This window comes from Galeopterus variegatus, unplaced genomic scaffold, assembly GCF_000696425.1.
Source record: "Galeopterus variegatus unplaced genomic scaffold, G_variegatus-3.0.2 Scaffold7553, whole genome shotgun sequence".
NCBI lineage: Eukaryota > Metazoa > Chordata > Mammalia > Dermoptera > Cynocephalidae > Galeopterus > Galeopterus variegatus.
In genome coordinates, this window is record NW_007733664.1 from 65674 (window position 1) to 92340 (window position 26667).

Below are 26667 nucleotides of genomic sequence, written 5' to 3' on the forward strand. Positions count from 1 at the left end.
GCCTCAGAAACTGTAAGCAATAAATTTCATTTTCTTTATAAATCACCCAGCTCCATGTATTCTGTTATAAGCAACACAAATGGACTAATACACCTTGGTCTTTCCTTTCTTTTCTTTTCTTTTTTCTTTGGTCTTATCTCTTCCATTTTAATAGAAAGTTCTTATAATCTAGGGACTGCATTTTTCATTTCTTTTTATTTCACCTAGATGCCCAAGAAAGCATCCTGCACAGAATTAGAAGCTAAATAAACCTAAACTGTGACTATGAGCTATTGAAATAGTCTTGAAAATAAGGTTATCAAAGCTTCTGTATTCAAATGAATGTTCTGCTATTAAATAGATACCTCCAGAGATGGTAACTTTGCTTACACAAATTTTAGATTTCTTCTTTAAACAATACTTTCAGAGTACGTTTCTAAGCTACACATGAAAAACAATCTCATTTATTTATAATCAAATACCACTTTTTAAACCCAAAAGTTTTATCCAAATTGATTACGTTACTCATCCATCAGCCTTAGTTCTAATTGACTTTCTGTGGCAGTCTCCTGAATCAAATATTTTCCATTCCTGGGTGGTGAGTCCTCAGAGGAGTTCCTAAAATATACTGGTCAGTGGTAGCATTATTATGAAAATCATGTGGCTTTTCAAGGAAGCTCATAAGATGAAGTCAGCATCAATCTTTAAAATTCTGGTCTGTTGATTTTAAATTATCGTTTATTTTCTAGTCATTCCTTAGATCATTGACTGAAAAGCACCCTTGGAGACTCCAGGCCTCTTGGGGGAGAAGGGCTTTCCTTCCCCTAGTTACTCTGCAAGCACAGGGCCTGGCAGAACCAGGTTTCATAGTGGCACAAAGAAGAGCAAAACCTGGGAGTTTTTTGTGACCTTCTAGCCCACTGATTTCTAATTACACTCAGAGAATTATATCAAATTACTTTGGGGAAAATTCAATACTTTTGAATTTATGTGGCTAATAATAGTAGATATCCTAAACCCTGGTCAGGTCTGGCCTTGACACATGCTGAATAGATTGATGATTTGAGGGGGCTTCTCTGAGTGTCAAGTACACTCCTTATCATTCCACTATTAGAGTGACACTCCTTTGTTTTAGTTAATTACAGTGAAGTGCTGGTCAATGTTTAACAAACTGGCTCTTGGGGTGGGTGAGGGAGCCCTGATTTGCTACCAATGGTTTAACAATGGGCCAGCAACAATTCTGACAACTTATCAATTAGCTGTCATGAGCCTGTGCTAGTGGACCCACTTCATCCCTTATGGATAGTTAGCTGACCACTGGACAAGGGAGAGCAAGACCTTCTAAGAATGGAAAACAAGGAACACAGGGAAGTGCAGGAAAAACGCCAGAAGTGATGGACACTGTCCATTTTGCAATTTTACCTTAGGATCATGATTGGATAATGAGGAGGATTAAGTGGGGGGCTGATGAAGCGTAATTTCCAGTTACTCGAGTGACTGCCAGTTTCCCTCTTAGCTTCTGAGCTCACCTCACTCCAGTTGCCCACTGTCCAGTCTGATGGACACAGGATGTCTCTGTTACAGGAAATGAGGGTCTTGGGCTTCAGCAGGTGCTGGCAGTCTGTAGCCAGGAGGGCCTGCTCATCAGAGCCCATGGTCTGGATACACAGCACTGTTCGCTTCTTCTCCCCGTGGGGCCCACATGTCGCTGAACACGCTTCCCACTCCCCTGTCCACCACCTGCAGACAGACATGGACATGTGAGAGAAGATCGCCAGAAGTGCATATGTACACATTCAATTCAACCACTGGAAAGAGAAAGCAGGTGCAAAAGTGCGGACGACATAGCTAGGAGGTCCTCGGAGGTGCTCCAGCCAGCTAGGGGGCATTGTGCAGAGAGGGCCATGGTGACCTGTTCAATCAAAGCTCCAGAGCCCAGCAGAGCACCTGGCATAAGTAGTTGCTAAATACACATGTTTTCGAATGAAAAAAATACGTATGTTTATATATGCCCTCTCTTATTTGGTTTTCTCTTTTAAGTCAAGAAAACTGAGGTCCAGGTTTCTGATGGGCAACTTCAAGCAAATGTAAGCCTCACTCCTCATCTGTTTAATGGGCATAAAAACATAAACTTTGCATGAATGTTATGGATTAAAGGAAATACCAATTCATGTAAAGTACACAGCACTGAGCTTGAAACATAATAAGAACTCAATAATTTACTATGATTTATTGCTATTTTGACTGTTGCTATTGAATAAAAGAATCCAATTAGATTCTGGGTCTCCTGGCTCTCAGGTGAATGTTTTTCTATTCCAATGTGAAGCAGGTACTTAAATACCAATTTTCAATTATTTAGGACATGTTCCATCAGAGACATTGCCTTCATTCTCGCCCCCACCTCCCACCCCATCCCCTCCAGTCTACTTGTTAATATTTTCACTGGTTCCTTTGAGAAGAAGAAAGTTAAAAAAGAAGAAACTTAAATAGGATAATTTCTTACTTGTCAGAACTATTGGCTAAATTAATGTTTTGGATTCTCTGTGGAAAAACTAGTATGTATACCCTTTCTCTACACTATTATCATGAATGATTTACTGGAGATTCTAGGATGTGGGTCCACTGGTTACAAAGAAGTGGCTTTTGAAAAAGGCAGGGAGCCTTCCTGGGAATCTTCTCTTTCCTTCCTTCTCTACCATTGTGCAGACCTTCCCCTACATGGAAGGCAGAGCAATTGTCTTCATCCAGTGGGGCCAGTGTCCACCAGGGCTGCTATGCACCTGCTTCTTCATCCTTGTGTGTAGTAATGGAGTGGGATATTTTTATTTTTCATGGGAAAATAGTATACCATGGGAAAGCCTTCATTTTTGACTTTAGGAAAGCCTTCTGACTTTCACATATTATTGAATTTTGGTAATTCTGAAGAGAATAAAACTGTGTACTATTATTTTTGTTTACTAAATATTGGATTTTGGGGGGTGGAACTTCTTTTGATCCTTATACTTTTAATCTCAAGTTAAAAATATTAGAAGAAAGCTATTCTTCAATTCTGTTATATTCCTCAGTTAACGAGTAATTAAGATTCTTATTTATTCTTTGGTGTTTATCATCTGGCTGTCTTGTGTGGATAAAGAGATAATATTGAAATAGCATGATGTGACATCAAAAAATTCCCACTGTATTAATCTAATTACTTTGTCCTACCTCTGACATTTCTAAGGAAGGCTGAGCACACTACTGGATATATAAGATGTCATTCTGGAAAGGCTTTAATAACAGCTGACTGATAACCTAATTTATCTAATTACTTGCTATAGGGCTTTCAGCTGTATCACCACAAAGTGATACTGCACCATCTTGATTTCCCTTCCTGGAGTTTCCACCATAGTCCCTTGCGGGATATTTTACATGTGCCTGTGCTATGGTCTGAATGTGTCCCCCAAAATTCATATGTTAGAAACTTAATCCCTAATGCAATAGTTTTGAGAGGTGGGACCAAATGGGAGGTGTTCAGGTTCTCATGAGTGGATTAATGCCGCTATAAAAAGGATTTTGGGGAGCCAATTTGCTCTTTTTTGTTCCGCCATGTGAGGACCCAAGTTTGTCCTCTCTTGCCCTTCTGCCTTTCAGCATGTGCAGATGCATCAAGAAGGCCCTCACCAGACCAAATGCTACTGCCTTGATCTTGAACTTCCTGCCTCCAGAACTGTGAGAAATAAATTTCTGTTACTCGTAAATTACCTGGTCTGTGGTATTCTGTTGTAGCAGCACAAAATAGACTACAACAGTTTGTCAATAGTTTAAAGTGAAAATCAGTTGCTTTTATTTCCTGGAAAGGTCTTCCAGGCCTGGGGCTCAGAAGCCACCGTCAAATTGTTCTCTGTTGTCCAACTCCTTCTTTTTGGTGTCTGCCATAATCCCACCTCTTCTAGGAGCTATCTGGGATACTCATAACAGAATACTGTTTTTACACTTACAGGATGTTTTATATTTATATCTTTATGAGATTTATGACAGAGACTGGCCGACTTAGCGAGACAAAAGACCTAGGCCAAGAATTTATTCTCCCGCAACAAGACAACTTCCCTGGTTTAATCAGCATAGAATTAACAGCAACCTAACTTGACTTTTTCTGTTTTTGCTATTGATCTTTCTCTTACCAGAATGCCAATGACACTGACAAAGATTCTCTGCCTGACCAAAGTTTAGTCAGGTTCTTGAAACTTCTCCTAGGCCCCTCTATGCACTTACTTGTAAAATCCAGTTTTAGCAAAGAACTCTGCTAAGTCAGTTTGGCAAGAATCCCTACCCTTGATACCTGATCAGTTTCCTCATCCATGTCTGATCACTTTCCTCGTCTTTGATTTAAATCATATGCCATTCTTCTGTGCACTGAAACCTACATGCAGCTGCCAGAATTGAGTGAATCGCCATCAAATGTTTATTGAACAGTTTGGATATGCTGGGCATGAACACAGCTGTAGCCTAGCAGAGCTTGGCTATGCTGAAAACCAAAGTGCAGAGAGAAATCAGTAGGAAGAAAAGACTCGAGTGACCTCTTTCTGGAGTCAGATACACTTTGATTCCAAAGAATTTTTTTCTTGACAGGCTACTTACTCTATCCTGGAACATACTCTGCAAGGCTTTCGTCCTGAAATCCATTGGCTGTGTAATATATATTTCTTATATTTAGATAATCAGAAGCTTTTGTTAAATCTTTAAAAAAATATGTTTTAAATCCTCCTTAGGGGAAGAACACAGAATGTCCAAATCGGATGTAAAAACAAGATATTACTGAGGAAAAATGATCCAGAAATAAAAAAGATTAAACCTGTCACATGAAATCCTTTTGGGAGGGAAAATGACAGCTCTGATATCATGGAAATTAGGTGACAGAGGGAGATGTTGCAACTTGAATTTCATATCCAAGGAAACTACTGGACTAAGCTTGTAAAAGCAAAATTAACTGAGCAATCTTCATTTATTATTTACTTATTCTTTAAAAAGTAAACTAATTTCTTTCCTTTGGTCCTTTTATGAATTTGCATGCATGACTTAGCTTTGGAAGTCAGACTTTTCTGCTCATTCATAACATTTTCATTGTGTTTTAATGTGAGAGAAATATTTTAAATGTGGGGGGTTCTGGTTCTAGCACTGAAATGTGCTCATTCTGAGATCCTGGGCAGCAGCACTGTGCGGTTGCACAAGCAGAGGCTTCTTGGCAGACAGCTCTGGGTTCAAACCCACACTCTATGACTTGTAGCTAAGAGACCTCGGAAAACTTTTGTGAAGGAGTTAGTGTTCTCATCTGTACAATGAGCACAAAAATATCTATGAATCAGGGTTGCTAATGGGATTAAACGATATGGCAATATGGAAGGGGTTTAGAAAATAGTAGGTTCTTAAAAATTGCTAGTTTCCTCTTCAGCCCTTTCCTCTAGGGCATGGCATCAAATTTCTCTGAACCCTTATCTCCGCATATACTACCTGGGGGTAATATCCACCCTCTGTCCCTGACTACTTCATAAATATTTGCAGAAGCTGAAATGCAATCATGAATAAGAAGGACTTTTGTAAATTAATCATTATGTCTGAATATTTCATGAAATTCTATTTAGCTTATCATATCCTACTCTAGAATACATTTTGGGAAATTGTACCTGTATGTGTTGTGTTTACTTAACATACTCAGGAGTCAAAATCTCTAATCAAGTTAGAAAGCCTTATCTCTTTCAACAAAAATAATAGAATCACCATATGTGACTTTCTAATTGTTACTTTTGCTAGGGTTTTAGTCTAGATAAGCTAAATTTTCAAGTCCACAGAGTTCAGCCTGTACCACTTAAGGAATTCTTTATCTGGCACCTTTCTGTGTCTACTCTGTGTTGGGTTTTAGCCTCAGCATCTCTCTTGTCCTGCAGCCTCTAGACTCTTGCCCCAACAGCCACCTTCCTCTAGTACACTACTTGTATCTTATTAAAGGGTTACCTCCAACTAGGAAGTCCTGGTAATTGGAGGGTGGAGATAGCTGAAGACACCCCACCCTTATGGGAAGTGAATTCTGAAAATACTGAAGCCAAATTTTTAGTGACAGGTGAACAAGAAAATGTCAGGTACAGGTTGACATCTGGTCTAAAACAGCGAGCTGATAAGGAATCCACAGTCTTCTATGACTGTGGTGTTTTGATGCACACAGCCAGTATCCCCAGCTCCCCTCACCTGGCAGCAGACTCCTGCCTCAGGGTCTTCTGTGCTCAGCACACTTAGCATAGCGCCTGCTTTGCTTCAGACACAGCCCAAATAAGGGGAGAAGCGTGCACCTGCCTTTGGGGACAGGGAGGGGGGTCTGCTGTATGTAATGGAGCCCACAGGCTTTAGACACAGACAGCCCTGGATTCAATCTCTGCCACCTACTAGCTTCATGATATTGAGTGAGATAGCAAACATTTCTTTGTCTGTAAAATTGGCACAGTAACAGTTGTCTTTCTGAGTAGTTGAGAATAATAAAGAGAATACATAAGGTGTCTCTAACATATGGCCAAGAGCAACGTTGGTGTTCCATAAGGTAACTATTACTTGATTATTATCACCATGTATCTCTCACGGGAAATAGCAAGTGCCCAACAGATATTTACTGGCAATATGAAGGGCAAGGCAGACTACGTAAAACCATAGCAATGAGAATGTGGACCCCAGGGATAAAATTAGTTTCAGGATATAAATGGCTGTGGTTTTAAGAAGGTAGCCAATCCCACAGAGAGTGGTTTTTGAGAAGTGCAGTAAGAATCCCCAGCATTGGTGCGGTGGCTGCCACCTAATGAGTGCAAAAGGCATTTATTAGTAGAGGGTCATTAAGTTTGAGGAAGAGCAGTTACGGCAGAAGCACATGACCTCTGCAGAGTAGCAGGCTATGGATCAGCTCTAGGAAAGGTTCTCTTTCCTGGCTCACCTTTCCCTCAGAAAGTAATACAAAAACTGCAATTACCTTCTGACTCTGAGATGAGAGCACCACAGCCTCTGGATCCTGCCTGTGTGAACCTATAAGGACTGACATTGCTTTCCTTAACTGACTTGTCCTGATGCTTCTTTTTCACCTAGTTCTTTGGCATTTATCTTATTCTAGCTCTTATTTAGGATCCAACATGTCACCTGTTTATGATACCAACTAGTCCCCTTTTGTCTAACTAAACTCCTAGAACAAATGCCTGACGGGATCTGTAACCTAAATACATTCCTGTTTAAGGTCACTAGAGAATGAAGCCACTCTCCAGAAATCAACCTAGCCTTCCTTCCTTCCTTCCTTCCTTCCTTCCTTCCTTCCTTCCTTCCTTCCTTCCTTTGTTTCTCTTCCTCCATTCCTCCTGTCCCCTCCTCCTTCTCTATCTCTTTCTTTTTAACAGAAGGTCCCTCATAATAGCATCCCAGCAACCTTCTAGGGTCCCGATATCTCGAGCCAATATGGTTAGAAAGTGAGTATCTCTATAAAACAGTGGCTTTCAACCGAGGGTGATTTTGTCCCCTAGAGTACATTTGGCAGTGTCTGAAGACATTTTTGGTTGTCCCAACCTGCATTGGGAAGGAGGGGATGCTACTAGCATCTAAGTAAATATAGGTGAGGGATGCAGCTAAGCAACCTGCAGTTCACAGGCCAGTCCTCCACCAAAAAGAACCACCCAGCCCTGAACGTCAATAGTGCTAAGGCTGAGGAAGACTGCTCTAGAAGCCCACTCTTCCAGGAAGCCTGGAGTACAAGCAGGTGCCGTGATCTGAAAGTGCTAATGCATTGCCTGAAGGCTACAGTTGCACTGGTAAGTGCCCTTGGAAAAGCCAAACCCATCAGTTAAACAACTTTTTAGTGATATCCATAGCATTCTCAAAAAACAATGGTTTGGGTTATTATTTAGTTACACCAAATTAATAAAACACAGAACACATCCACTTTGTAAGAAATACTACTCTTTTAGAAGAAAATGTCCTCATGGCTTGCCACAGGGTCTAACAGCATAGCCACAGGAACCTCCACCAGCTTTTTTATATTTATCCTAATAACAAAGCCACACAGTCCTCCTTTATCCAAGCACTAGATTACCATTAAATCGCACATCACCGTAGGCAGCCCACAGAGCTCCACTGTTATCAGCGGTTACCTGGGTGGACAATCCTTTCCATGGCACTTCTTCTGTCTCCCATTAGGCTGTGTTTCTGGGTCACAGAATGTAGCTTTCACCATCCCGTGGCCCTTCTTCATGCAGTGGGCAGTCTGGCGGCGGATACCTGGGGGCAGGATAGAAAGATCCACGTGTACTGAATCCCGAGCCCCATGCTCAGTGTCAGGTGAGGCCCCTGATCATGTCAAATGGTCATGCTTATAGCTGATGAGAACATTTTCCAAAAGGTATTTGGTTTTCAGTAGGGATGAAGAATGGGGGCCTCTTGCTGTCTACCCTCATGCCGCTGCTGGCCATGGGTGGAAGCGATCTTGCTTAGGGAAGGCTGCAGAGAATATAGGTAGATTACATAACCTAACATGTAGATTTGCAATCTAGCTGTGGAGGCAAGACTAACACACATATGTCAAGTGGAAAACAATGTGAGATTTAAATTACAAAAGTTGATACCCTCGTCAGGTGTTACAAGGTAATTGCTACATTATTAGCTTAATGAAAGAAGACAGGAGGTAAAGACCTTTATATTAGCTGGGGTTAGTAAACTCTGAAAGATGGGAATAAAATTCAAAACCATGTTGTGAAGTTTGTGATGTTATGTTTTTTAAGATGTAGGGTTTTGATAGCAAGGATTAATAATCCTGCTGCCTTCAGAGACCAGATAGATAATGTAAGTACGAGAAGCACATGGAAGTGGCAAGGTCTTTAGAAAAACAAAGCCTTGTCTCAGGCACTTATCTAAACTGTGTGTGTGTGCATGTATGTGTGTATTTATATAAATAAAATATTACTTTTTATCTATTATAACATACAGTAAGTGAAACCTCACAACAGCCCAGTGAGGCCAACACTGTCACTGTCACTATTTGACAGATGAAGAAGCTGAGGCACAGTGAAATCACATAGGTTGAGGAAGAAAAAGGACCACTGGCTTTGCTAACTAGGACCTCATCAGCAGGAGAACTTGGCAGAGTGGCCGGATGTCATGGACCGAGAGGCGAGGGGACAGTGAGGAAGCATGTCAGCATCTCTCTTGAAAGGGCTGGTGCCTTGATGTTAACTGTGAAATGCTGCATGAGAATATTGAACACCAAGACCCCTGGGGGCAGAGCGACCAACATACACAAAGGCAGGCACCTCGAGCTGTCAGGACATCCAGGCCTTGAGTGGGCTCATTGATGTACAGAACTGCAGAATTGGGAAAGCCCTGAGCATGCAATAAGCTGGTCACCTCCTCTCTTTACTGCCAAGGACACTGAAGGGCTTTCCTGGAGCCACACAGCAGACACAACCTGACATGGAGCCAGCTCTAGCTCTCCTTCCACCCATTACCTGGCACTACCTCGTACAGACTTGTTCCAGCCGAATCCGCAGGCAAGTGTGCACACCCACATGCCAGAGACAGTGTCTCGTCACTTGAGAAGTGGTCAGAGAAATTTGCAAAACAGTAAGTAAATCCTTTAAGAGGAGTTGACGGTATTTTATTTTTTTGAGAAAATTCTCTTTGTAAAGGAACGGGTAAACTTTCAACCACTCAGCCTTTCTCAACTAACAGACAGTGTCAGTGGAATAGAGAGTGGAATGGCTGTGCCGGGAAAGCAGATATGCACCTGCTGTCGCAGAACCGGAAAGCGCAGAAGCTTAGATGCTGGGGAGTTTCATGAAAACTGGGTAATTTGGCAAATGCTTGATGTCAGAACATAAAAGGTAACTTTCAGGTGACTGGAAGAGCTTGAATACATCCCCCAAAGGCTTGTTTCTGTACATGAATAGCAAAGGTAAGTGTGCTCAGTGTTCTTGCCTCCAGAAGTAGCAGAAGGGCAGAGAGCCTTACATAAAAGCCCCTACAGAAAGTTAGTGACATTGTGTGGGTCAATCCACCAGACCAGCAGCCAGATGAATGGATGTGTTGGCTAGAAGGTATCAGGTGCAAAAGGGAAAATTAATAACTATGTGTCAGAGTTTCTCCATCGACATTAACAATCCTGGTGGCCATTAATCTATTCTCTTAGCCCTTTAGTTCCCATATGACAGATACCAGACTAAGCCCAAAAGTTCCAGTGAGAGGACCCCAACCTAGTAGATGGACTCCTGTGATGTTACAGGAAAGCAAAACCTGGCCAAGTGCTTCTTTCTTAATTCTGATGCTTGTGTGTTCATCTGGTAAAATTTAATCTATAATTTCATTTGTATCAATTTCTGTGAGTAAATAAATCAAATCCAAGGATGTGCATTCTAGTCCCTATTTTTCCCTGTATGCATCATTTGGCTTACTCTGCAAAAATAAAATAAAAAAAAAAATAGTGATACTCAGACTGTTTGAGGGTGGGATGATGAGCTGATCTCTGGAAGCATCTTCTATACTTAAAAAATCTATAATCCATGATGGAAAGACTAAGTTTAACTACTGGAAACCTTGGATAATGAACGTATTCCAGTTAATATAATTTTATGGTTAACCTAGATAATAGTTTGTTACAACTTGTCAGAATGTTTCAAATAACATTAGTTCATATCGCCTTCATGAATGTGCATATGGCAGCTTGTATTTTCCAAAGATGGCTGCAACAATAATCTCCCATACAGCATGCTCTTCTGCAATGTGATCATGTCATCCCCCCGTCAAGACATGCTGTCTAATTCCCCCAGCCTTGGACCAAATGCAGAAGAAGTGATGTTCTGCAAAGTCAGAGGCTAGATCACAAAAGGCCATGCGGCTCCCTCTGGCTCTTCTGTGTCTCTCATTCTCAGGAGACTCTACCCACTCCTGTAAGAAGCCCACACCCTCGGAGAGGCCACATGTAGGTGCTTGAGTCAACAGTCCCAGATGAGCCCAACCTTAAAGTCATCCAGTCCAGGTGCCAGTCATGTGAGTACAGAAGCCTCTAGATGGTTCCAGCCCCCAGGCATTTGAGTTATCCCCAGCCATTCGAGTCTTCCTAGCTGAGGTGCCAATAGAATCGATACATGCCATCTCCACTGTGCCCTGTCTAAATTTCTGACCCATGGAATGTATGAACGTTATAAAGTGGTGGTTGTTTTACTACACCAAATTTAGGGTGGTTTGTTATATAGAGGTAGTAACTAGAAACAGCCCTCAATAAATGTTAGCTTTCTTCCTTTCTCCAGCAAGACCCTGAGCTGCAGTCCAGCTTGGCTTGCTGTAGTCTAACTACTACCGATTTTATTGACTTTTCATCTCCTCTCCTCCTGTGCTACAGTTCTTCTGTTTACCCTCGAGATCCACTCTGCATCTTTCTCCACCTTTCTACAAACCTTGGGAAGCTGATCCTATGAACTGCTGTGGCTTTCAGTCAGGTTTGGGAAATAGAGGCACTGTCTCTGTTGAACTGCTCCTCCTCCTTCATTATTCAGGCCTAGGGATGGCAGCCTTATTCCTGCGGCCTTCCACTGTTAATGGGCAGGGGCAGTGAACTGCCTTCCTTGGTTTCCCTAAACCCTACCCTTCAAAAGTAGCCAAGGTATTCAGTCTGGGTGTGCCAACTGTTTCTTGCTGGGGACCCTGATTGAAAACATTGCCTTTGCAGTAAAAAAACTCAAACTATTAATCTCTGGTGACATACTCGAAACCAATTTCTGGAATAGCAGAATCTTTCTTTGATATAGGATATTGTAATACCTCCTATGGAGGGAGTTAGAATCAGATCATCCTTTTAAGAGAAGTTATCATTATGAAATACTGTGAGTGCAGAAAGCATAAGAGATTAGGCTGGATCTATGTGACCTTGATGTGTCCTTGGAAATTAAAGAAAGCAAATGGTATTGGATTTTTATTTGGCTTGCAATTTGTCCCTTTCTCTTTTAAACTGAACACAGCCCTGAAAGAAATTCTAGTTAATTAAGGATGCTAGTCAATCTATATGTTGCCACAGCACTAAGTTAACTACTTATCTGGAAGCATTTACTTGAAGAGGCATAGAGTAGAAATCAGTCACTTTCCAAAGTATATGAAAATCAAATTCAAAATGCCATTTCCAGAGGATCCTGAATGCCTTTCTCCATGTAGCCATGAGAAAGTCATCATGTGGCTGTAAATACTTGGTAAATCTCATTGGATACTAGCAGTGAAATGTGAATTAAATGCCTTTAATGAACTGCCTTTTTATACTCTAAATCTGATCATCTTGAGTGGAAATTATACCTTGATGTAGGAAACAAGTAAAGTTCCTTATGTCCAAAAAACAGCAAATGTGAACAAACAATGACATTGCTCATCATATTCTCAATTAAATATTAAGATTATAAAATAGAGGGGGTCTGTTACATGGTTAATATAGTTCATGTAAGATTTTCTTGATTTAAAAATTCAATTTAGGAAGGGCATAGATAAAACAACAGAAGACTTAGCTTATGGAAATGAACTATGGCAGAAAAAGTACAGTATTTCCTATTATACCTAAACTTAAGATCAAAGATACTAAAGGCAATAAATATTTAATCACATCATCTGAAAGAGATGCAAAGTATTGTATATTCAGTCTTTAAAATACTGGAAAAGATCCTTTAACCATTTAAGTGAAAATGATATCAGTACAGGTTAAATTTTACATTAGCATGTAAATTATAATACTCCTAAAATTAGAGGAATCATTGATTTTAATAATGTGAAATGATAACAACTCGGTGAATCAGTAGAGAGCTCATTACTACCATTCCCCAAACATTAGCTTTTCAGGAAGAAGGGAAGAGTGGAAATTGTATAACCATCCATCTTGTTGATGTGTCCATCTTTACCCAACAAACTTTCAATTTCAGTCCTCACTAAATATTTACTTTGGTTTTTTCCAGCTCCCTTGGTTCCTTCCTCTCTGTTTTCCTGCTCAATGAGTTCAGATCTACCCTGCATAATGAACACTCAGTCAAGGACAGCTTGGATCACATCACTACAAAAGCCCAAACACATTGACATGTGTGTGTGTGTGTGTGTGTGTGTGTGTGTGTGTGATCAACAACAATCACAACATCAGCATCAACAACACTATAAGACCAGAACTGCTCTGAATCCTGCTTTTACTTTCCAAGTGATCTTGGACAATCTTGCTAACCTTCCCAAGCCTTAGTTGCCACCTTCTCATCTCCATGATGGCAATAAGATTGTAAGATGGGGTTGCTGTGAGGATAAAAATGATGTATGTACCCTGCTATGTACATAATGTACCCTAATTCCTGGCACAATGTGTAATGCACAGTAGGCCCTTGAGAAAAAATTTTGAACCTGAGTCCACTCACCCAGTCACGGGGCATTAGCTCCCTCTGAAACTGCTTCCTGCACCTTGTGAGATCAGGCTTGGCTTCACACTCTGGATTGGACTCATTCAATCCATTATGGTCCTGTAATGCAACCTTCTTCCTGCAAACAACTGAACTCTCAGTTACGCAATTTTTTTTTTCTAGCCCCAAAGAACACCGATATTGACTTCAATAACTATGAATATTAACTGGATATCAGCTAATGAGATTTAATTTTATTATACATTGCTGAAACTCATACATCTCACAACACTAGTAAGACTCAAAGCCAAAAGTTTTTTCTTTGCTTGAAATGCCAATGAACTGGTTACGTTCATTCATAAATTGACTGTCATTGTCAGAGTTAACATAAGAAATTATGTAAGAAATGCTCAAATAAGAGCAGAGCTGGTGCTTGAAGAAAGTTTAATAGTGATAGGAAAAGGTTCTGCCCTATGTAGGAGCATTTTCAAAATTCACAGCATTCAAGAAGTAAACTCCTGCCTACTTATAACTCCCCTTCTGTAGCCACTACATATGAATCAGGCAAAGCACCTGATTAAAGAAAATAGAGACCTTCGAACTCTTACAACACTCATGGGTTAAACTGGAAAAGCAGGCAGTCAGCTTTGCACAGACCACACTGAGCAAAGCAAACCATCATAGAAACCAACTGAGAAATTCTGAGCAACTGCATTATTAGAGAACAAAACTAAGGGCCTGGAGAAAAGGGAGGGACTAATCTCTGCTGGAGTAAAAACGGGGCTAGGAAGACCAGCAGAATAAGAGACCATTAGATTAGCAACCCTGCCAAAGGATTCTAACTTTTTTTATTAGTGAAGTGCAACTGAAAGGTTATCAGACGTCCACTGTATATTACTTGTAGTTTATTTCATATATTTATGCATGTAGTAAACTATATAATCCTCATTCCATAGTATATGTTAAATTCACCTCAGTAAATCCTCCTATTATTTTTATGAAGTTCTACATCAAAAAGAATCCTCTAGGTATTGTTACAGATCAATACCTAGACTTGGTTGATCCTACCTGACAATTATGATAGACACAGTCAGATGGATTAGCACCAAGATGAGAGAACTTCGAAAATGTCAAAGAAGTATCTGACTCTGATTTTCCAAAGAAGCGAATTCTGTTTTCTAAATACACCTAGACTTGGTTGATCCTACCTGACAATTATGATAGACACAGTCAGATGGATTAGCACCAAGATGAGAGAACTTAGAAAATGTCAAAGAAGTATCTGACTCTGATTTTCCAAAGAAGCGAATTCTGTTTTCTAAATACCAGTGCATGGTTACAAATCAGAGTTAGAGTGGAATACGTGCCCCTATTTGTAATTCTTACTCTTTATCAAGGTTATGTGGATGTATGTCAAACATGGTTATGTTCAGCTTTAGTAAGAATACTGTTAGATAAAGCCTGTAGGAACTAGTTTCAGTAAACGTAAGTATCTGCTCTACATGTATTTATTTCCAATGAACTCGATCTAGTTTATAGCTCAGTTTAGAAGAATAGCTGACCAATCTCCAGGAACTTTGCAGGCACGGTCTTTGGAGTTTTCAGTTTTTGCTTTTTCCTGCTAGAACATGGCATTCCTTGAACAAAGGGACAATGACTGAACACCAGAGAGAATTCACCAGAGTGGGGTGAAGGGAAAGCTGAAATCCAGGGCAGGGCATGGCAAAGTGTTCTTGTTTTTGTGTAGGCCATTGTCATAACCACAGATCTGAAAATGCAGGATCAAGGAGACCACTGAGCACAAAATTGGCAAAGGTCACATTCGGAAGTGAGGAGCCATTTTCCAACAATAGTGGCATTACTATGAGTTTTACAAGAAAATTTTGGCTAGAATCTATTATAACTGACAGAGTTCAAGGGCTGCAATGAGACAAAAATGTGGCTTTTATATTTCTATGGAAGCGATCCTGAGTTTGTGCCAAGATACTTTCTTGTTTAATTAGGAGTCCTGAAGCTTCCTACTGAGAAGTGAGGAGCCATTTTCCAACAATAGTGGCATTACTATGAGTTTTACAAGAAAATTTTGGCTAGAATCTATTATAACTGACAAAGTTCAAGGGCTGCAATGAGGCAAAAATGTGGCTTTTATATTTCTATGGAATCGATCCTGAGTTTGTGCCAAGATACTTTCTTGTTTAATTAGGAGTCCTGAAGCTTCCTACTGAGATCAGCATCTGCGTCAAGCCATTTCTGCAGACGTTTCCCCCTAGATGATCGCTGGCTGAATTTTTATTGCTGATCTTTTGACAGAAGACTCAGGTAAGTTTCAGCAAGCCTCTGTAATGAATGGAAGCACTTGTTATTCCATCCATTCCTGGGGAGTAGCCAGTCCTAAATTCACTCCTCCTGGGTAAGGCGGGATGAAAGCAAATGTGGCTGAGAGGACAGGAGAGCAGACACTGGCATGGAGAGGGCTGTCATTGCTGTTCTCAGAGTACCTTTACCTCTGACTCGTGGGCTGGGGAAGGTAAACTGGCTTTCATGCCACTTAGCTTAATTTATAGTATTGTCCTGCCAGTTTTTCACATGAATCTCTGATCTAGAACAAAGATAACAAAAGTTTTTAAATATTCAAAATAAGAAAATAACATCTTAGTGAATTCATGCTTAAGGAGACATTTGTTCCAAATGCATAACAGTAATATGTAAAATATAAATATATAGAGAAAAATTAGATTATAAGATATATAAAAATATAAAATGAGAAAACCAAAAAGACACCACGCTCAAATGTATGTAAATATCCCTGCAAAACAGTGAGCAGGACTTAAGTGAAGGCTCTACCAGGCTCCTGGGCAGAAGCAGTTAGTGCTGGCCACGTGTTCAGCTCCAATGAAGTTACAGGAAGTAAAGTGCTCCATGTGAGATGAGGATAAGATCGCCTTCATCAGAAACTACTTAGAGCCTTGAACTTGAGTTTTAGGCCTAGGAAGGTGGCAAGACAAGGACTCTGCTTCTCAATCAGGAGCTCAGCCAAGGTACCTGCTGGCTCTGTGACTATATCTAGCACATCCTCAGTGTCATTATGAGAAAGCAGTACAGGCACTACATTTTTTCACATTTCTAGAGAAGTTACACAAGGTTATCCACTTAATAATTGGTTAGGTTGGGATTTGAATCTGAACAGTCTGGTCCCAGAGTCCACAATCTTAACTACTATGATACACTAATAGGATTATTACTTAAGAGTTTGGAAGAAAGCCATGCGGCCAGTCAAGATTTTACACAATCACAGGATACAGTTACCTGAATGCATTTTTATGGAAAGATAGTGGCCACTCAATGAGAAGAAAGAATAATATGAATGAATGAGAAAAACTCAAGGTGAGAAGGAAAAGGACTACCTTTTGACTCATATGGTCAAGGAGAAGTGTGGAGAAACTCTGGGAATGAGTTGCTCTCATGCATAGACCACTCCAGGCCCACTCTAACCACCTGACCTGTGGGCAACCTGCCTTTTAATGAAAGGAGAGTCCTCCATGAGGACAAAAGCATGAAGGGAAGCATCTTCTTCATCTAACCAAAGTGCAACAGACTAGAGTCAGTGAGGAAATTTCTTGGGAAGCAAGGACAGCAATGGACATAAACCATTGTTTTTATTATTTTATATGAAATTACTGAGAAAGTAAAATAGGGAAAGTAACTCAACTCATTTATAAAGCCTGTATAGCATTGATACCCAAACGGGTCTAGGGGAGTACTGGAAGAGAACATTAAAGACAGGTTGCGCTCATGAATGTACATGCAGAAACCTAAATAAAATATTAGCAGCAGAACTCAGCAGTGAATATAATACACGTACAAATTTACATCACATTAAGTAAACCTTATCCAAGCAATGTCTGTACAGTTCAGTAACGGAGAATCTACTCATGGAAAAATTAAATTAGCATATTAATGGCAAAAAACTATAAGATCATCTCAGTGGATGCAGAAAAATACTGGACAGATTTAACAGTAATTTATAATGAAAGGTATAATAAACTAGGATTAGAAGGGAACTTATTTTCCCTGATAAAGATCATCTGAGGCATTCCTATTAAAGTCAGGAGAAAGGCATGTTTGTCCCTTATTGTCTATTTGGACCTACTCTGTTCATCACTGGATTAGAGGTCCAAGTCAGTACAATGAATCCAGAAAAACAAAAATAAGGTAAAACATCTGGAAAGGAGATAAAAATTTCCTTATTATTAAACAATATGAAAATTCAAGAAATTCTATAGACAAATTGAAAACTAATAGTAGAGTTCAAGACATTTATTACTTGGCTACAGATTTTTATTCTCAGTGATTATATTAAAATTTTTTTCAGACTTTATAAAACAATCAGAAATGTTAAAAAAAAAAAGAAAAGAAAAGAAAAGAAAAAGAAAACTAATAGTAGAGTTCAGCAAGATTGCTGGATACAAAATTAAAGCAAAAATCCAGAGGATTCCTATACATCTCTGAGGAGAAAATAACAAATAATTCTTAAAGAACACAGAAGACCTGAATAGAGAGACATATTGGATTCATAGCTAGAAACACTCACTGTTTTAAAGGTATCAATCCTCATCTAAGTAAACTATAAACTGTATGCAATTCCAATCAATATCCCATTAGGGATTTTCTTGAATTGGACAAATTGACTGTAAAATTTATTGAATAAGCAAAAGCCAAGAATAGGCAAAAATATTTTAATGGAAAAGAGCTAGACGGAAAATTTTATACTTTATATATATATATATGGCTGTAGAAATTAGAGAACTAGATCAGTGCAACAGAATAGGAGCCTAACGTTATCATAATACTTACATCTTTCTTTTTTTTTTTTTTTCCTTTTTGTCTTTTTTACTGACTGGTAACGGGATCGCAACCCTCGGTGTCGCGCCTGTACCGGGGACCGGCAACGGGATTGCAACCCTCGGTGTTGTGCCCGCACCGCGTTCAGCCAGTGAGCGGGAACCGGTCTCCAAATGGGATCCGAACCCTCGGCGGGAGCGCCAACGCACTCCCAAGTGGCGCACTCTCCAGTGTGCCACCAGGCCGGCCCTAATTTACTTTTATAATGTAGAAGTTTTAACTTTAAGAAAATAAAAATCCATAACTGAGTGATTCGTTTCTGGCATTCTTCCATCTTTATATTTATCAACATGTGTCTTGTGTGGATATTATCATTTCATCCTCTATGCTTGCAAGTACTAAAGTAGATATGCTGACTTTCTTCTTTGCAAGAGCAAGAGAACTCATTATCACTCAAATAGGTAGTGTGGCTGAAGTTCAGGTGAGCATCTGAGCACTTTGATAATTCTCATTAAGGCTTAATAATTGGAATGACATTTACCCAGGTAGGTAGAGGGGCGGCTGTAGGATCTGGTTGTAACAAAACCAGGTGTCTGGTTCACATCTGGTAAGAATGTTCCATTTCCTAGCTAACTTCAGAAGTCTCTTTAAGATCATTGCACAAGTCAGCCACTTATCTCTTTATTCCTGATGCTCTGAGATATTGAACGTATAATGCAAAGGGTTCACCCTACCTTGAAATAGAGGAGGGGGGAAGTTCCTCTTTTGTTACTTTGAGGAGTTCCTGTCCAGTCAGCACTGGCTAAATTTCATTCCATGGCATAATGGGAGAAACAACTTAAGCTTTAACTCACACTTATTGAAAATGAGAACAAGGGGGATCATAATTTGAAAAAGCACTTTCAGCTACAGTCACAATGACTTCATTTTCCTCACAACTGCTCTTCAGGGAAAGTTTTTTCACCCACTGATTTTCTGCTTAAATTGTCTTTATTTAACTGTGAGCCCAGTCCCCCTGGGAAATTGTGGGCCATACATTTGGAAATGCTGGAGGCAGCAGTGGGATCACAGGACCTGTGGAATATACTAATGTTTATAAAGCAAGTGTATTTCACAGGGCCTATTTTCCAAAGCCCTGTAGTCTCAGGTTTAGGCTAACCTTTTGGAATTACATATAGAAACGTTAACCTTGCAAAAGGTAGGAAACTTTCCTTAGGATGAAGTCTTTGTAACACAGCAAAGTTGCTGGCTCAAGGACAGACAAGTTACTTGATTGATACGTAAAACACTGGGGAAATTGCTGTAGAGAAAAACAGTGTTTGCTAAGATCAAGCTTTTTTTGGTGGATCAACTTAACCTTTTGCAAATTGCATTATGGAATGTCACTTTGCTTATTTCAATGATGTTACTAGTTTTCTATTTGTTAGCCATAATTCTACCGATATCCTTGTGTCTTTGTAATGATTAAATCAATTGAATTTTCTTGTAAAACTTCCTTGTCTTTACAATAAAAGAGAGAGGCTAATTTTGGAAGGGGCTGACACATTCAGTTTTGCCCCTACTAATGGGGAAATTACTGAAGTGCAGTCTCTCTGGGCCTCAAATACATAGTGCTTGAGTATTCGCATAATTCTTTTCTTCATATCTGTTACACAGGGAAAAGAAGTGTAACAAGGACCGACTCACCTAACAACACCAGTCATAGCCGCTGCCACAGACAGCACCTTTACCTGGATAAATTTTCAGAGGTTTAGCATTTTCAAAACATCATGGACTTTTAGATGATTATTTTCTCCTTATGAACTGGAAAAGCTAACCTTGGTTTTCTGCACTGAAGTGGGGAAAGAAAGAAGTTGATAATACAAAAATTGTTTATAAGGTTGATATCATATGACTCAACTTCTGGACCTCTTTTCATGACTACCTCCTGAGATTAGGAAAGCCAGAAGACAGAAGACCAGAGACCAAGTACATGAGAGGGAAGCCCATGGAGGAGTAGATAGTGGTCTTCTGGTCCATTCACTCCTTCACTTTTCTTCCCTTTGCTACATTGCATATTCTGGCACTTCACCCTGTAGCTGCCCTAGTTTTATAGGCAATAGTGATAGGCTAGGGGCAAGAAATTCCAGAACAGACCAAGCAAGATATGATCCAAAAGGAGAAACAGAGACAGAGGCTTTCACATATAATACTGTTATCAAAGTCCCCTAAATGAGTGAAAGAGTCACAAGTATCCAACTGGCCCTAACCCCTGCCTTCATAGGCCTTGGGAAAGTCCATTCAGCACTGCAGTAGGGAGAGTCCATGCTCCCCAGATGTTCCTGTGCTCCTCCATATTTCCCAGACTCCCTTTGCAGTTAGATTATGCCCATGTGACTAAGGCCAACGTATGAGATGTGAACAGAAGTGATTTGTGTCACCTCCAGGCCAAAGCTGTTAACAAGAGCCAGTCTGCTCCTTCTATCTCTTTCTTTCCCTATGGGGAAAGAGGAAGCCGTGTGTTTCAGATGTCTTAGGTTCAAGATGAAGCAGGGCCTCCCAACCTGCTTCCCATGTACAATGGGTTAACAAATAAACCTTTGTTGTGTTGAAGATTGCAGAAGTTTTGATTTCCTCGTTACTGTAGCAGAGCTTATCCCCATCCTGACTAACACTTGGCAGCAAGTGAATCTCTCCAATGCTTGATTTTCTGAGAGAAGGCTACTCTCCTCATAGATATAAAGAAAAGACAAACTGAAGATGGAGGAAGAATGATGGGCCAGAAATTGGTAGAGCTGGTTATAGTTTGGATTTGGCTGTGATTTTTTGTATGCTTTTGGGCAGATTGTTCAACTTTTGTGGTCCTCAGTTCCTCAACCAGAGCAGTGGTTTTGAGGACTTTTTGTTTGACATGTAACCCCTTCTCCAAACAAAATCTTTCATGAAGGCCAGTCTATAAAGCGATAAAAGAAAACTACCTCTCCCTTTAAACCATGCCCCTGCACTTTCACTGCCCATGCGGCCCCTGGGCCATCTCAGTGGAACCCTGCAGATCATGGCACAGAGTGCAAACGACTGGCTCAGATGGCCCCTATGGCTCTCTCTGAAGCTGGCAGGTGTTCACAGTGACAGCAGCTGTTTCCTACCTGTCCCACATGTTACACTGCACTCTGTCCAGCGGCCGTACTGCCAGAAGTACATCAGCTGCTCCACATCATTGTCAAGGCCGTCTTTCCGGATTGTGTACTCATACTTGATGCCAGGGTTAGTCACCTGGAATAGAAGCTAAAAGGCAAGACAGGTTATGTCAAACTCTGTCATGACTTTATGCTGTAAACCACAGTCATATAAAAGCACTACACAATGTTCATCAACTAACAAAAGTTAGTTATGGGAGCATTCATCGGAACAAATGCCATTAAGTGGATCTATATCTACATCTGTGTCTGTATCTATATGTCTACCTTTCTCTCTGAATCTGTTTCTCTATCTCTGTCTCATCTCTACCTACATCTCTGTCTCTACCTCTACCTCTAAATCTATATATTCTCCATTCTATTGTTTTCTTGGCTGAATTCCCATGGGAATTACAGTTCATGTAAATGAGGAAGTCTAATCATATGGTGATTGCTCTGAGGGAAAAGTAAGGAGTATCCTTTCTAACAGTAGGCTGGTAGGTCCCCTTGCACCTTATGTACTTATTAACTTTGTTAATATAGGTAAATGCCTTAGTTTTCCCAAATACAAAGTGAGGATAATAATAATAATACCTACTAATAAGGTTTTTGGGAAGGTTAAGTGAGTAAATACATATAAAGTGGTTAGAACAATGCCTGATATTAAGTTAGCACTTGATAAAAGTTAACTTTTATTATGTTTGTTGTTGTCTTGTGATGCTGTCCTTTAGCTCTTAGACTGGTAAGTTCCTTCAGTGCACAGTAGTTCTGGAGTGAAAGGGGTCATGGGTTTTAGCTAAGATGTGCCACTCTCCCTCACTTTCCTCTCCTGCAGACAATTTACTTACCACACATTTAAAATGGATTCATCTTAAACTTAGAGGCAGTAGATTGGTTGCTCCCTGGGATTTGGGTTCCCACACATAAATCCTTGCCCACGTGGGCAGGTCAGATGTGAGGTCTCCTAACACTCACGGATCTCAGCTGCCACGCCTGACCTCCAGCTTCTGTGAGTGCTCTGACCTCTGGCTCAGAAATGACCTCCCTGTAACTTTTGAAAGTGGCTGCATCTAATTCTTTTGGGTTCTCATCACCTCCAAACTACTATGCCTCTACTGGCATAATCATTTCACTCCTCTTTTACAGTTCTGTGCCTCCATGAAAGACAAATCCCTTGTGCCTTTGAAGAACATATGTTGCATCCTTACCTCTCCTTCCCCCAAGAGTTTCACAACATCAAACCCTTTGCCTGAGGACGACCACATGACAACACACCCGCTCATCACCACTGCTAGAAAGCTACGTGAAAACTCATGCCACACTGACAATGGGCTGAGAACATCCTTTACATACCTGAAAAATCATCCTCAAGTAAATCAGCCTGGAAACTGAACTCAAATTCCCAGCAGGTGGTTTTAGATCCCCTGGCATTGTGTTATAGGGGTCTTAGCAATTTCTAGGCAATAAAGGATTAGCAACACAAACTAATATCTAGCTCCCCTCCCTGTTCCTAATTAAAAGAAGTTTGAAGGATTCTTATTTAATATTCCTTAGAAAATACCCAGGAAAAGAAATTATAAAGATGCTAACGAGCGTTCATGTCAGCAGTGTCCTTCCCTTCTGCATTACCTGGATCCACACCGACTCATTGGTGGGACCTGTAGCCATCAGTTTCTCCAGGTCTCCTTTCCTGTCATACTGAAAGACAGTCCCTGCCAGCTTATAGTTCCCATTCCATTGGATAATAAATCCTCCGTTGAGATAATATTTTTCAGGGTCTTCACTCCTGATGGCCAGGAAGTTTCCAGCTCCCTCAATTTCCATTACCCTTATGTCCCTTGATCCTTTTGGAATGAGCGCGATGTCAACGTAACCTAAGGAGAGAAGACACAGTAACAAAAGAGGCATGCTAGCTTTCAGCTGGACACAATCTGTTTCTGACCCACTGTTCATCCTCTTCCCAGCGTCCCCATCATTTACTGCCCTGGCTGGGTGGCTACTGAGATTGGCAGAAGCACTAATAATGGAGGATTTTAAAGAGCTTGGCCAGGGGCAGAATTCTCAGGAGCTTCATGACTCAGTATACAAACAGTTTTGTGAAGCGAGGTGAAATAAATGCAGATTGGGCTCTGAGTCTTTTATGGTCGATCTACCATTTATTTTTCTGTGATTTTATGTTGATAATTCAAAATTTTATAGCTTCCTGCTAGCATTTTTGTTCCGCCATTTGTTGCTGCTGTCAGATTAGTCTTTCTAAACATTGCACTGGACACGTACTTTCCCTCATTTCTATTGCCAGCAGGTTAAAGACCCATTCTTAGAAGTAATAAAAATCCTAACTTGTATTTGTTAAGAAAATCCTGGAGGAAATCTCAGATTCATTGTCACTTGGCTGTCTTGAATATAGCCCATGATGAGAAACTTAGCTCTGAGCATAGACTTTTATACTTTTCGACAATTGTACGCATTAAAAAGTTGGATTTTTCTCCTCATTTTTCCCTTTATGTTTTGGTGAAATAAAAATCTACGTATGTGGACATCTATTTAGAGATGAGGGTCAACTCTAGCCACAGCCTTATTCTCGCTTAATTGTTGTTATGGTAGGAGGCATACTGGTGAATTAACACAATGGCATTAACACTCAATGGCTGGATTTAACACTTAATGGTTGCCTCTGTTTGCCAGCTCTCTGCTAAGCACTTTATGCAGTCATTTATGTTTCTTAAGAACCACTACCTCATAGAATGGAAAGGACACGGACTTTGGGGATGGCATAGTGAAAGGAGTCCTGGGGCATGGGAGTCTGAAGATTTGGGTTCTAGTCTCTGCATTACCACAAATTAGCTCCTTGATTTTCATTGATTCATTAACTTCTTTGAGTCTCATCTGCAGAGTGAAGGGGACTGAATGATAATGTTTGAAGTCTCTATCAACTCTAATATTCAATGATTTTTCTCTTTTCTAAGCTAACCGTTCTTTGTTCTTTTAACTTTTTTATGCAAAATACTTTTTTAAGACCCTGATTAACCTGGTCATTTTCCACTGGATATACACAAGCTTTTTCGGCCTGACAAACAAGACCCTTATCTCTGCCACCCAAAGATACCTTGATTTCTCCATCTCCCCCTGACACTGCAGTAGTATGGGGTCCTGGAAGTCAAACCATGGCCTGTCCAGCAGGAATGATTGTCTCAGAAACTAGATCCAGGCCAAAGCCTCAGCCTCAGTTTTCAAATTGGCAGCTCCCATCCAGAAGGAGCAAAATGTGAGTCTTGTAGTATTTGATTAAATTCCATTCCAATAATTTAATTCTATTAAATTCCATTTGGCTCTCACACACTGGCCTGAAACAGCTGATTAAAACCACTAACGTGTAACTACCTCAGGGAAGATATTTATCACATGAAATTGAGGCCAATGCAATTTTTAAAAAGGCCTTTGGAGTGCTGCTATCTGCATCCCTTTTCTGACTTAGGATGCAGCATGCTTTCCCATAGGAAAATCTTGCAGGAAAATCAACTGGCATTAAATACTATGTCTATCACCTTCTTCCTTGCTTAAAAAAGAAGGAAAACTAGAAGGAGAAAAATAACAAACAAAGAGTTTGCATTTTATTCTTCTAATTAAGAGAGAAAATCCAAAATAAGAAATGTTTGTCATGGGCTAATTGAAAGGGGAGGTACGCTGTGTTTATAATCAAAGCTTTCAGTGAATATAAGTGCTGTTTCTGAATAGTTTGTAGATAGTGTGGATGAATATACTCACTCAGCAAAATCAATTTTCTTGTATCTTCCCCAGAGTAAAGACTAGCCACTAGTATAGCATCAATATTGAGGGAAGAGGAAAAACATAATCTTGACCTCAAAGAAGGAGTCTCGTGGTCCACGGAGACACGTGGTGAAACTATCCTGTCACTATCCCAGTCTTGAGCACCCTGAGCTAAAAGAATACTCAGGGTCTTTGGGGATGGGGCAGAAGATTGGGCCTCACTTCTGGAGATATTATCATGAGCTATTAATACCACATGTGGATTACTGGTGCTAACACACATCTTATCCAACTGTTCTTTGCAGTCCACAAAAGAAGGTTTTCACCCACTGTCGTATTTGGTTCCAGTCTTTGTCACTTCTAATGAAAATATGCTCATAAAGAGGTTATATTATTAACTCCAGGCAATTTATCTACAACAACCAGCTTGTCTTTTTAAGATTTTTCCTGTCCATTTGTGGCAAGCAAGACAATACCCACTGGCAGGCCAAGATCTCATGATTCATATGAGTAGGCTCCTAGGAAAGGCCGATCTGTCTTCTGATCCTTGGTTTGAGAGCAGTGACACATAGGTGTCTGGGTTCGGTTCAAACCTGTATTCAACAGGTTCACAAATCACAGAGGGAGGAGGAACTACATAAAAAGAATTGCACCTGGCAGATCTTTTGGGAAGTTGAACTGCTTTGCCTAAGATTAAGAGTTTTAGTCACAATTATGTCAAAAGACAGTTTTACCGTACTGGAATCTTATAACACACTGTGAGCAACCACATCACTTGCTAGAAGCCAGTGGGAAGGAAATATAGAAAAGGGAACAGGCACTGATGGTGGCTTCCTGGCCCTAAATGCTTTTGGAACAAAGGTTGTAACTATAAGTCCTGTAGGTTTTTTATCCGTATTGATGTGAAAATTCTCAAGTGGAGTGCGTCATCGCTCTCCCACTCATGCCACCCCCTGATGGTGGCTTCCTGGCCCTAAATGCTTTTGGAACAAAGGTTGTAACTATAAGTCCTGTAGGTTTTTTATCTGTATTGATGTGAAAATTCTCAAGTGGAGTGCGTCATCGCTCTCCCACTCATGCCACCCCCTGCAGCCTGAGGTTTCCTGGGAAACATGGTATAGGGCAGTCTCTAAGTCAGGGGGTATTGTGGTTTCAAGAAAGCCATGTCCCCTCTCATGATTATGCACTATCTTCTACCTCAGATTCTCTCTGGAATGTTTTTTTGTAGAATTCTCATCCTTTCTACTTGAACTTCCTTAGTCTAGGCCCTTATTGCCTAAACTTGGTGCTACAGATTGAATGTGTTTCCCCTAAGTTCAGGTATTGGAAACTTGACCCCCACTGTATGTCCCCTCTCATGATTATGCACTATCTTCTACCTCAGATTCTCTCTGGAATGTTTTCTTGTAGAATTCTCATCCTTTCTACTTGAACTTTCTTAGTTTAGGCCCTTATTGCCTAAACCTGGTGCTACAGATTGAATGTGTTTCCCCTAAGTTCAGGTATTGGAAACTTGACCCCCACTG

General features: G+C 40.4%; 1 protein-coding gene across 1 annotated transcript in view; it reads right to left on the reverse strand.

Annotated features, from left to right (window-relative positions):
* LOC103607577 (A disintegrin and metalloproteinase with thrombospondin motifs 12-like) overlaps positions 1-26667 on the reverse strand; it is a 96807-nt gene that overhangs the window by 57163 nt on the left and 12977 nt on the right. Inside the window, exons 4-7 of the mRNA XM_008592068.1 lie at positions 23003-23247; positions 21344-21482; positions 8127-8253; positions 1509-1719 (exon numbers count right to left, since the gene is read on the reverse strand). Coding sequence (XP_008590290.1) covers positions 1509-1719; positions 8127-8253; positions 21344-21482; positions 23003-23247 — 722 coding nt within the window. The remainder of the gene's footprint in view (positions 1-1508; positions 1720-8126; positions 8254-21343; positions 21483-23002; positions 23248-26667) is intronic.